The 13,003-nt window shown below is 47.1% G+C and overlaps 1 protein-coding gene across 1 annotated transcript in view; it reads right to left on the reverse strand.

Annotated features, from left to right (window-relative positions):
* LOC137652750 (protein hobbit-like) overlaps nucleotides 1-13,003 on the reverse strand; it is a 175,095-nt gene that overhangs the window by 124,607 nt on the left and 37,485 nt on the right. Inside the window, exon 3 of the mRNA XM_068386156.1 lies at nucleotides 5,493-5,588. Within this exon, the coding sequence (XP_068242257.1) occupies nucleotides 5,493-5,588 (96 nt within the window). The remainder of the gene's footprint in view (nucleotides 1-5,492; nucleotides 5,589-13,003) is intronic.

Consider the following 13,003-nt stretch of genomic DNA (forward strand, 5'->3'; position numbering starts at 1 on the left):
TCGCGGGCCAGAGGGTAGCAACCAACGTCAACCTTGTCCCTTCGTGAGAGGCAAACTTCTGCAGTACCTTGTTGACTATCTTGAATGGTGGGAATGCATATAAGTCCAGAAGAGACCAATCCAGTAGAAACGTGTCTATGTGGATTGCTTCTGTATCTAGGACTGGAGAGCAATAGATTGGTAACCTTTTGGTCAACGAGGAGGCAAAGAGGTCTATGGTGGGTTGACCCCAAGTAGCCCAAAGACTCTTGCCCACGTCCTTGTGGAGGGTCCATTCCGTGAGTATCACCTGACCCCTCCGACTGAGACAGTCTGCCAAGACGTTCAAGTCCCCCTGGATGAATCTCGTCAACAGGGAGATGCCTCGATTTCTTGACCATAAGAGAAGGTCCCTTGCGATCTCGAACAGCGTGAAGGAGTGTGTGCCTCCTTGCTTGGAGATGTACGCTAAAGCTGTGGTGTTGTCTGAGTTGACCTCTACCACTTAGTTTCGAAGAAGCTTTCGAATATCATCAAGGCCAAGTGGACTGCTAATAGCTCCTTGCCGTTGATGTGCATGCTCTTCTGACTTGAGGTCCACAGACCCGAGCATTCCCGACCGTCCAGGGTCGCACCCCAACCCAAATCCGACGCGTCTGAGAACAACACGTGGTTTGGGTTCTTGACTGCAAGGGATAGTCCCTCTCTCAGACTGATATTGCTGTCCCACCATTTCAGGCATGCCTTTACTGGTTCGGAGACTGGGAATGATACCGTCTCTAACGTCTTGTCCTAGTTCCAGTGAGAGGCTAGATGGAACCGGAGAGGCAGAAGGTGTAGTCTCCCTAGTGAGACAAACTGCTCCAGGGATGAGAGAGTCCCTACGAGACTGTTCCAACTCCTGACTGAACAAACGTTCTCTTTTCAGCATTAGTTGGACTTCGAGCAGGGCTTGTTCTATTCGGGTGGCAGACGGAAAAGCCCGAAAAAAAAAACTGGACTGCGAATCTCCATCCCCAAATATAGAATAATCTGGGATGGGATCAGTTGGGACTTTTAGGTTGACCAAAAGTCCCAACTCCCTGGCCAGACTCAACGTCCAATGTAGATCCTGCAGACAGCGAAAACTGGACGATGCTCTGAGAAGCCAGTCGTCCAAGTACAGGGAGGCTCGGATCCCCGATAGATGGAGGGATTTTGCCACATTCCTCATGAGCCTCGTAAACACGAGAGGAGCAGGACTGAGGCCAAAGCACAGGGCTCAAAACTGGTACCCCACATTCCTGTAAACAAACCTCAGAAACGGTTGGGATTCCGGGTGTATAGGAATGTGGAAGTATGCCTCCTGAAGGTCGAGAGAGACCATCCAGTCGCCTTCCATTAATGCTGTCAAGACAGCCTGGTAGACTTCCTCGTGAAGTTTGTCTTGACAATGAACACATTGAGCGCACTTGCCTCTTACGTACTCCTGCAGTGAACATGGCTGCCAGATCATTGGAGCCATCCCTGAGGGACTTGTTCCTGCAGAGAACGTGGCTGTCAGATCATTGGAGCCATCCCTGAAAGCCTTGTTTATGCATGACATAATTGTACAGCAAAACTTCAAACGCTCGAAAAAAAAAACTCCTAACAGGAGATGGTCTAGCTCTGAAGTCGACCATAAAATCTTGGAGCGTCTCATGGCCAGGCGCCAGGGAGAGTCTATGAGGTTTGAGAAGTCTATCTGGGCAGAGGCAGGAACTCCCAAGCCGAGACCGTGTCATATCAGACTCTCGCTCTATAAGCCAGCTTAAAAGTAGGGAAAGCAAAGGCTGTCTCCCCCAAACTCCTCCTGGTGATTAACCAGTCGCCTAGCAAACGTAAAGCTCTCTTAGAAGAGCGAGAGAGCACTAGCTTATAAAACAACGGCTTCGAAGTAGCTAGGCCTAGTGTAAACTCTGACGTTTAGGCGAACGAGGAGCAGCAGTTACAAAAAGATCCGGACAAAGATCATTAAAAAATCAGCATGATTTATTTAAAGTCCATAGAGGGCTGAGCAGCTTTAGGTTCCTCTCCGTCTGACAGTGTCCTCAAGGGAATATCAGTAGGAGGGGGATCAGCAACTTCCTCATCTGAAGGAACCTTGTCCGACAATAGCCGAGTCTCAAGCAAGGGAGAGACCTGCCGTGGTGGCAATGCTTGACAAGCAGAGTCCACACGCAAAGGAGCAACAGTAGCAGTCAAGGACACTATGTCATGTAACTGCTTAAAGGACTGACCAGTAACAACAACAGGTGCGGGAGGACGTTCGACGTCAACTCGAGACTGCTTTGACTGCTTAGACTGAGCAGTCAAAACAACTCTTGACTGCGGTGCTTGACGCTCAACGTCAAAACAAGTCAACTATGCTGGTTGGTGAACGTCCTGAACGTCAACAAGAGCAAGCGGCAGCGGCTGAACGTCCACAAGCGGCTGAGAGTCAACACGGGACTGCATCGAGTGAGGCTCTACAAAACACGATTGACGTGACTTTGTAACGTCAATGTCAACAGGACGAGCAAAGGCTCGTTTGGGCGGCTGACGGCCAAGATCTCGATTAGCTAAGCGGCGAGGATCATCGTGAACCTGCTCAACAGAATAGTCCTCCATAAGAGAGGCAAGCTTATTCTGCATGTCTTGCCGTACAACCCATTTAGGATCAACGGGAATGGTTGCGGTAAGAGACGAGGGTAACGTCTGTGACTGCAAAACCTTGCCTACAAAAAGACTCTCGGAGCCTGTGTTACGCTTTTGTTTAGGCGGCGAGCAGTCTTCCGATGACTGCATAGGGTCAGAGCTGTCCTAATGGTTACAACCAGGACGCTAGACCTGTCCTGAAAGGACTGACTTTCGCTTAAAGGGCCTCGAAACCTTGTTCCACGGTTTCTTATGCGAAAAGCCTTCGGATGACGAGGAGAAAATCGTCTCGCTCGTCTTATGGTAGGTGATGAGACACGCCTGAAACCATAGGGGGAACGTCTGTTCGCTGATCAAGTCCTCTCGAACCCATAAGTCGTACGACATTACTTCTCCCCTGGGCTTGGGAGCTTGCAAGAGGTCTCGGACTAGGCGAACGACAGGCACGAACAGACGAACCCTCGGTCGCAACACTGATAACACTTTGCGCAATTATCACTTTATCACTATGATTTTCTGTTTTGCACTTACTTCACTGAAATCGAATTTTACAACAATTCACATTAGGTATGAATAAAACTGATTTCTACCTGAAGCACGCAATTCTACCCTCACCAAAAGGTTATAATTGCGAAATCAGTCGTATAATGTAAGCACATTAATACAAGCAAAAAACAGTAAACATATATTAAGATAAAAAGATCAGTGGCTGGGAAGGAGACTAAACACTAGTTCAATCAAAACTACGTTTTCAATCTCTCACCGTACAGTGCCTTGGGACGAGAATAAAAAACTAAAAACGTTTTATCCTTTCTCCCCGTACAGAGACTAGGGACGAGAGTAAAAAAAAACTGACTCGAGAACAACGTTACTCGCTTGGGACGAGAAAAAAAGATCGGAACGTTCTCTCTTCCTCTCTCTCTCTCCGTCTCTCTCTCTCTCTCTCTCTCTCTCTCTCTCTCTCTCTCTCTCTCTCTTGATTTCGCACCGAAGAGAAGAGCCCACTTACCTTTCGTCAATAAACAGGTTATTTAACCAAAGGAAAAAACTGAAAGGTTTTTCAATTAACAAGTTCCTTTAAAATAGTATTTAAAACATTTAAGTTTAAAAGAAGAATGAACAAAACGTCAGAATCGATTTACTCTTTCTGCAAAGTGAAACCGTGATTCTCTCTCTCTCTCTATCGTAACGATAGAGCGCAAACTGCGTAGCATAAATAAACTAAACGTTAGTTCATCTTTGAAACAGTACGAAGACTATTCAAAGAAAATCTTTCATAAAATATCTACTAAAAAATATTTATTTAAAAAGTTTTAAATCATTTGCTCTGTAAAAGTTATTTACGATTGAAAGGGCTCAACGTTGTTTAACTTCGGTTTCCAAGTTAGGACCGCCTACTCTCGGACTAGAGGAGGAATAGGAAAGGTCGCATATAAACAAATCATTAAAATTTATCTTGATGTTTATTATAAATGGAAAGCTAATCGAAGAGGCCTAATAAAGGCGGTTGAGATATAAAATATATAGAGGAAAATCTATAATTAGGAACAACAATTTATAATGTGATAAGATAATTGCTAAAAGCCTAAAACACACTTCCGTACTAAGGGAGGGGTCGGCCATTTAAAAGTCAAAGAAAGTCCAAAAAACAATCCAAAGTCATCAAAAATTAAATCTATCCAAAAACGAGTTCAAGATTTAAGTTGAAGATAAAACACCTGCACTGCGAAAGCTCAAACCAAAAGGAAGTACTTCACCAAATATGTTGAGAAAACTCCAGGTTATACAGCGAGTATTGATACGTCTTGTCGTTAAGGCCGACAGAGAAAAATTGGGTCTGTTTACATGTATATGCGGTATCTGGCCGATAGTTGGCGCTAGTGGGCACACCCGCAACCTTCATAACGATCGCTCGCGAGTTTTTGTTTGTTTTTCTGTCGAGCCGCCGGAGGCTCAGCTATTATATATTCACCGGCTAAGTTAAATATTTAAAAAGGTAATTTTCTAAATCAAAATCCACTATTTAATAGAACCCTCCTCCTATACACCCGCAATGTTGTTGCTGCTGCATCAAATTACATAAAGAACCAAGAACCAAAGATACCTTGAACATACGCAGCAGTCTACCAAAGTTACCTGATCTTTTTTCATTCTGTAGTGAAATGATGCCTCTAGCATTTGAAGTGAGACACAAACAAGCTACATTAAAAGTTTTTGTTCGGGAAAAAAATACTGTTTTTAAAAAATACATCTATAATAAAAAATACTGTGATTACTGTGTAATATATTCAATAATAAAAATAAAAGCAAAAAGAAATATCAACAAGAAAATCTAAGGAAACCTACAATATTACCATCTGAGTAAATGACATTTAATCCCAGTACTTAAATACCCACAAACATTTCCTATCATAGAAAAAATATCAGTAATAATTCATCATTATAACTTCCTTGATGAGTCTAAAATATTTCTTACATAATGGAAACTAAATAATAAAAATAACAACTATGGAGAGACAAAAGTCTAAAATATTTCTTACATAATGGAAACTAAATAATAAAAATAACAACTATGGAGAGACAAAAACTAAGTAAGGCAGAGCTTGAAGATTCCAAATACCATAAATGTATTTCCCAGCAAAGGACAGAAAAGAACTGGTGGTACATAGGAAATGACTATGCTGGTAGGAACAGGTCTCACTTCAAAAGAACCACCATTCTGCTAGCTTAGAAGGTGATTGGTACTCAACTGACCAGTGTCTACTAATCATTAGAATAATCGTAAAATAAGGAAAGTTTATTGTATGGACACAAAAATTAAACAAACTAACAAAAAATATTATTGATATTATACGTACCTCCTTTTCAATTCGAACATCGTGAACCTTGATGGCAAATATTTTTTTTTCTTCCTGATTAAAAAAGCTGCTTGTAGCACCAACTCGTTCTACTTTCTGAAAAGACATAAAAATATAGCAATAATGACATTTCAACTGGGAATTTATCTATCCAATACACACTTTGACGTAAATTAAGTACTTTACATTTCAAAACTTCTTACTTGATACAAGTTATCTTTCATGGATATGTCTTCACCAAGAGAAATGAGCGTAATGGAACTTTGAAAACATACTATCAACTCACTACGATAAAAGAAACAATAAATTTGCATTCATAACTCCAAAATGACAAATTCGTAGATAATTTGTATTTTTCCTAACCATACAAACCTTAGCTACTTAATATGGGTATTACTTTCGGCGTAGCTGAAATGACGAGCCATTAGAATTTTAACGAGGCTTTACTACCCCCTCGCTAGTTAGCGCGGGGGTAGGAAGGGGTAGCTAGCTACCCCTCCCCCCTTCACACACCTGTGACTAGCTCACTTTGCTTAGAGGTAGGACTTCCCGGGGGACAGGGCTGGCGGGTAAGTTTGATTAAATAGCTAAGGTTTGTATGGTTAGGAAAAATACAAATCATCTACGAATTTGTCATTTGTTCCGTAACCGAAATACAAACCACGCTATTTAATATGGGTGACTTAACCCTTAGGTAGGGTGGTAAGTCCCAGCCGTTTCTGGCTTTTGGCTTTTGCCCGGGGACTCAGTATCTGAGTGTGTTAGTGCTCAAGATAAGGAGTCCCTGCACCTCGCAAGTGCCTTGCTCTGCAAGGACCGCGGCCTACGTAAGCTGGTGTGAGAAGGAATGAAGTGTGACTCGTCCTAGGAAGTTGACCTGAAGTCCTTTAGATGGAATTCTAGGCTAGGACGTTCCCAATACCACCTCGTAAGGGTATGGGGACGTAACAGTATTATCTTAATACTAGGAACACAAGGGAACATGGTTTACCTGCAGTGGTTTTGAGGTCAGCTGTGCAGAGAACCCAGGATGCTGCTTTCCCCAAGAGAGGGGAGGATGAAGAAAAGAATAAGGGCCAGGTATACCTTTTCATTCATGCAGACTAAAACCGGGCAACAATGCCCTCAACCATCTGCTACTTGTCCATTAAGGAGCCTGAGATTTAAACCAGCTGTTGTGCAGCCACCACAGGGCCGATAGAGAACGTATCGAGCCTCCTGTGGGTCACGTCTTGCAGGTAGCGGGCTGTGAAGGTCGTCTGACGCTTCCAAACCCCTGCTTGTAAAACCTGCGTCACTGAGTAGTTTCTCTTGAAGGCCAGGGATGTAGCAATGCCCCTGACATCGTGTGCTCTGGGGCGACGTGACGGAGGAGGGTCAGGATTAAGGGAGTGATGGATAACCCTACGAATCCATGCTGAGATAGTGTTCTTAGTGACCCTCCTCTTCATCCTTCCGGTGCTAACAAACAATGCCTGCACCTGCGGACAAACTGCAGCTGTTCTCTTAAGATAGAGCCTCAGACTCCTCACTGGGCACAGTAGGAGATGGTCTGGGTCACCTGTTACAGAACACAGACTCGAAATTCGGAAAGAGTCGAACCGAGGGTCCGGCACTCCTGGATTTTGAGTCTTAGCTACAAACTCAGGGACGAATCTGAACGTTACCTCACCCCATCCCCTTGAATGGGCGATGTCATATGAGAGACCATGAATTTAGCTAACTCGTTTGGCCGAGGCCAAAGCGAGTAGGAACATTGTCTTCCAAGTCAGGTGGCGATCAGAAGCCTGGCGTAATGGTTCGAAGGGAGGTCTCTTAAGAGACCTGAGAACTCGAACCACGTTCCATGGAGGAAGTCTCACTTCCGACTGAGGGCAGGTAAGTTCATAACTTCGTATGAGTAGAGAAAGTTCCAGCGAAGAAGAAATGTCCACTTCTTTGAGCCTGAAAACAAGACTTAAGGCTGAGCGATAGCCTTTCACTGCCGAGACTGAAAGGCGCATTTCCTCCCGCAAATACACGAGAAACTCCGCTATTGCTGAAATAGTGGCATCGAGTGGAGAGATACCCCTTCCACGACACCAACCACAGAAAACTCTCCATTTCGCCTGGTAGACCCCTGCGGATGACTTTCGCTGGTGTCCAGACATCCTTTCCGCAACTCGTTGCGAAAAGCCTCTCTCTGTGAGGAGATGCTGGATAGTCTCCAGGCGTGAAGCCGCAGCAAAGCTACGGCTTTGTGAAAGATGTTGGCGTGTGGTTGTTTGAGTAGCTCGTGTCGTGGAGGAAGTTCTCTCGGGAGTTCCGTTCCGTCTGCCAGGATCAGCCAGTCGTCCAGATAACGGAGGAGACGGATGCCGATCCTGTGTGCCCACGAAGAAATCAGGGTGAACACTGGTAAATACCTGAGGTGCTGTGGAGAGTCCGAAACACAGCACCTTGAACTGGTAGATCTTGTTGTCTAGGCTGAATCTTAAGTACTTCCTTGAAGACGGATGGATTGTGATCTGGAAGTACTCGTCCTTCAGGTCCAGTGTACACATGAAGTCTTGTGGTCTCACTGCAAGTCTGACCGTGTCTGCTGTCTCCATGCTGAACGGAGTTTGTTTGACAAACCTGTTCAGAGCTTAGAGGTCGATGACTGGTCTCCAGCCTCCAGACGCCTTCTTTACAAGAAAGAGTCGACTGAAGAAGCCTGGGGAACCGTCGACGACCTCCTGGAGAGCATCCTTCTTTAATATGGTCTCAACTTCTGCCCGTAGGGCTTGCCCCTTTGCCGATCCCATGGCATAGGAGCTCAACGACACTGGATCCACTGTCAGGGGAGGTAGAGATGTTGTGAACGGGACGCGATATCCCTGACTGATTACGGAAATTGTCCTGGAATCGGCCCCGAGTTGCTGCCACCTGATTGCGCAACTTTGTAGGCATACCCCCACTGGTGGACATGCAGGGGGACTGCCAATCCTAGCGTTTGCAGCCTCGGCCACTCCATCTAGGATTTTTCCCTCTCCTGGAGGACTTTTTGCCTTTCTTGTCTTTGACAGGAAAGGGCTGCTGTTTGGACACCATTGTCTTTGCTGCCACTGCCGGTTTCGTTGTCTTGGACGGGCGCGGTTGTTGAGGTGCTGGAGGTTTGTAGGGCTTTGATGTGAGAGCCCTCTGGAGGAGAGAGTCCTGATTGGATTTCCTCCACCTCTCAGCTGCCTGTTCCACATCTTTAGGCGTCATCATCTTGCCAGCTGACCTGCCAACCTACCAGCGCAACCTTGCGCTGCAGTTTAGTCCCTGGACTTCGCTCCTGGACTCTTCTGTGGACCTTTCACAGTCGCTATCGGTGGATGTTCGCCCTTCCAAAGGGTACATCCCAGTTCCTTATCATCCTGCCAGCTGACCTGCCGACCTACCAGCGCAACCTTATGCTGCAGTTAGTCCTTGAACTTTGGTCCTAGACTCTTTTGTGGACCTTTCACGATCGTTATCAATGGATGTTCCCCCTTCCAAAGGGCACATCCCAGTTCCTGGTCGTCCTGCCAGCTTAATTGCCGACCTACCAGCGCAAACTTACGCTGCAGTTAGTCCATGGAATTCGGTCCTGGACTTTTCTGTGGATCGTTCCTGCGTGCCAGCGCTCTCCTGCACCTGCCCACCAGTACTTTTCTATGCGCCCGCGCTCTCATGTGTGCCATTGCTACCGCATGCATGCCAGCACCAACAGTCTTCTGCGTGCGCCATCAGTCTACCGCGGGCCCCAGCAGTCCTCCGCACGCGCCAGCAGCCTTCCACGTGCGAGCGCCAGCCCTTTTATGCACACGCGCGCCACGCAATCGCGTGCCCATGCACCCGTCCTTGTGCAACCAGTCATGCGCTTCTGCGTATTCTAGGGAGACTGCACAAAACCCTACACAGTGCCTTACTGCACGCCAGCGCTCACCTGCTCTCTCGGATCCAGCACCCTCCTGCTCACTTGTGCTCTCAGATCCAGCGCTTGCCAATGCGCCAACTCTTCACAAAGAGCCAACGCTTGCCTGTTTGCCAGTGCTCTTCTGCGCTCTCCCGCGTGGAAGGCTGCTGGTGCACGCAGAGGACTGCTGGCGCGCGCGGGAAGACTGTTAGCGCGCGCCGTCAGTCTTCTTTGTGCGCCCGCAATCTTTCCCGCGCGCGCCAGCAGTCCTCCACGCGTGCCAGCAGACTTCCACGCACACCAGCAGCCTTCCGCGCACGCACCACCCCTCTTACGAGCACGCGCTACATGCAATCGTGTGCCCATGCACCCGCCCTTGCGCAACCAGTCACGCGCTACTGCATATTCTAAGGAGGCTGCACAAAACCCTACACTGTGCCTAACTGCGTGACAGCAGTCACCTGCGCTCTCAGATCCAGCACCCTCCTGCTCACTTGCGCTCTCAGATCCAGCGCTCGCCAATGCGCCAACTCCTCACAACGAGCCAATGCCTCTCTGCGCTCTCCCGTGCAGTTGCGGTCTCAGATCCAATGCGCCAGCTCTTGCCAAAGAGCCAGTGCTCGCAGATCCAATGCTCGCCAATGCACTAGCTCTTGCCAAATAGCCAGCGCTCACCTGCGCACCAGCGCTTACCTGCTCTCCAGCGCTCTACTGCGCTTCAGCAGAAACTGAGCACCAGCATCATCCTGTGTGCCATCGCTCCAGTACCCTCCTGCACACTCGCGCAATAGGCAAGAAGAATAAAACTTTTTGGACAGGTCACCATTGCCCCATTCCTCTCCCTGCAAACGCATATCATGGCTGCCGGGAAAAGAGGAAAGAGGCTTCACAGAAGGATTCAAGATCCTGAAGATTCCATCTTCCAAGGGGGAATCAAAATGGGGAATCCTTGGTCTCTGTCTCTTCCGAAGTTTTTTCTTGTCAGTACCACCGTCAGCAAACAAGAAAGCATCAACAGACTGATCTCTAGATCACTGTTTGCTGATCGCTAGCTCGCCGATCACCAGATCGCCAATTGCTAGCTCAGCTCTGATCATTGACCTCTAGTCTCTCCAATGACGAAAGATCTCCGATTGCTAGCGTGCCTATCACCGATTGCTAGTCAATAACCAGTCATCAGCTTGCTGATCACTAGATCACCGATGGGCAGCACTTCTTTCTTCGATCCTCGAACTCAGCTCACTGATCTCTTACCAGCCCATCGTCAGCTTGCTGATCTCTGACCAACCAGGAGCGACCATAGTCAGCTTGCTGATTTCTAGCCACCGATCACCAGTCCGCGATTGATCGCTGATCATCAATGGCTTACCATCACCAACTCACTATAATTAAATCATTCTGCTGTATCTCAGGGCTCTCAAAGCAGCTTACCAACTCATTTATTGCCAACCTACCTTGGCTGACTGACCAGACAGATCAGTTACCATCTTCGGCTCACAGACCGCTGATTCGCCAGCAGTTCGTGAATCGGACTTACTAGTCAATCTCTGCCCATAGTTCCCTAGATCTGAAGGTATACAGCACACTTCTCGCTACTGGCCGGTCGCCATCACACCAATCCACTAAAGTGATCGGCAAAAGATCGACAGCCCTCATCAGCGGCTTGTGACAGGGGACTATTTGCAAGCACTCTCCAACCACGATACCCAACCATTAACCGTTGATTAACATTGATGAAGCATCAATCCCATCAGGGCGCATGGTAGGGTTAAGCGTTGCCTTTCTTCTATCAATTAAAGGAATTTTCTCTCAGGGAAAAATCCTTACACAGGGTATCGTGTCCAATTCTTTACGCCACGAGTTAAGACCCCAGCGTCAACAATCTCCCATGCGAAAGGATCCGCAAGGAGCTGTACCTTTGGGTCAATGTCCACACTATGTTGGAGTTCGGACAGGGGCTAATACCTCAGATTTGCACAGTGGACCTAAAGGACACATACCTCCAGGTCCAAACCATCCATCTAAGAGGGTTTAAAGATTCAGTCTAGACAAACAAGAAACACCAGTTCAGGGCACTGTGCTTCGGTTTTTTCACAGCACCCATCCTGGTATCACAGGATCGTCTTCTGTTTCCTCCGTTTCGGGACAATTGACTGACCTTAGCAGACTCAGTGGCAACCTTGTAGTAGCGCCGGAACGTCTTAAGTCTTTTTTACCAAGATCCAGTGATCAAGGTAAACCTGTGGAAGTCTTCCCTACTTCCCTCTCAGAAGACCGGTGTATCTGGGAATGATTCTAGACACCAATATCCACAAATTTTCTCAAAATGAGAAGAACTCCCAGCCCAGAGTGACTAGAGTCCAACTGGAATCAGGCCCTTGATCCCCCAGACATTCTAACCCCCATGGGACCAGAAGTTTAGACGAACCTCAAGGGATGGGTGTCAGTCGAGAATCTACAGTGTGTTATAACCTTCTCATCCTTCCCCACCCCTTGGACTTGATGCTGTGCTTAGAACACATCAAAAGAAGAGAGGAGGGACCATAGTGCTGCACCACACGACCTCAGCCCTCTGGAAAGAGTCCGAAAGTACCTTCACTTAAATCTCTTAAGAGATGAAGGCCAATTTTATGGTCCTTCAGCAGCCTCATCGGTTCCTAACGAACCACTCAGTGATGTGATGGGCGACAACACCATACACCACATAGAGGCTCACATGACAAGCAAGAAGGAACTTGCTCACAGCTTCTTCCCATCTAGCAGTATAAACACTAAGATGGGCCATAGTCCGTTCGGTGCTACTATCAGCCCGCTTCATTCCAGACTAGAGGAATGTGCTTGCCGACAATCTGTGCACAGCATCTCAGATAAGGTATACCGAATGGTCTTTGGATCACCATGTAGCCGACAAAGTCCTGACTTTACTGGGTCCTCCAACTAGGGATCTGTTCGCAATACTCCTGAACCTCAGGCTGCCGTTGCTCCCCAGCCCTAGACCCCAAGGCTCTCTGGCAAGAAACAGGCCAAAATGGTGTGTAAAAAAATGACATTTAGGTCTCATCCCTGTTTTGTCTGGAGAAGGGCACTCACGAAGGCTAGAACATCGGTCAGTCTCTCAAGGACTCTCATAGCTCCCTATGGCATTACGCAGAACGGATTCCAAACCTTCTGGAGCTCATGATAGTCTCTTCAAGAGAACCCTCTCCACATCACAGATAACCCACTTCGACACCTACCACAAGCTATAGCTTTGCTATGATTGTACGCCTGGAGACTATCCAGTACCTCCTCTCTCAGAGAGGCTTTTCGCAATAAGTTGCGAAAAGATTATCTAGATATCGGAGGAATTCCTGAGCATCAGTCTACCAGGGAGTATAATGTCTTATGTGGTTGGTGTCATGGGTAAGCGTCTCTCTCCACTCGATACCTCTATTCCAGAAATAGCGGAATCCTTGAGTATATGCAAGAGGAAAAGACCCCCTTTTCAGTTTCAACAGGTAAAGACAATCACTGAACCTTAATCATTCGCCTTCAAACTGAAAGGAAGGGACATCCTCTCATCGCTAGACCTTTCCTAACTCATACGAACTTACAACTTAATTTTCCC

The sequence above is a fragment of the Palaemon carinicauda genome, chromosome 14 (genome assembly GCF_036898095.1).
Source record: "Palaemon carinicauda isolate YSFRI2023 chromosome 14, ASM3689809v2, whole genome shotgun sequence".
Lineage (NCBI taxonomy): Eukaryota > Metazoa > Arthropoda > Malacostraca > Decapoda > Palaemonidae > Palaemon > Palaemon carinicauda.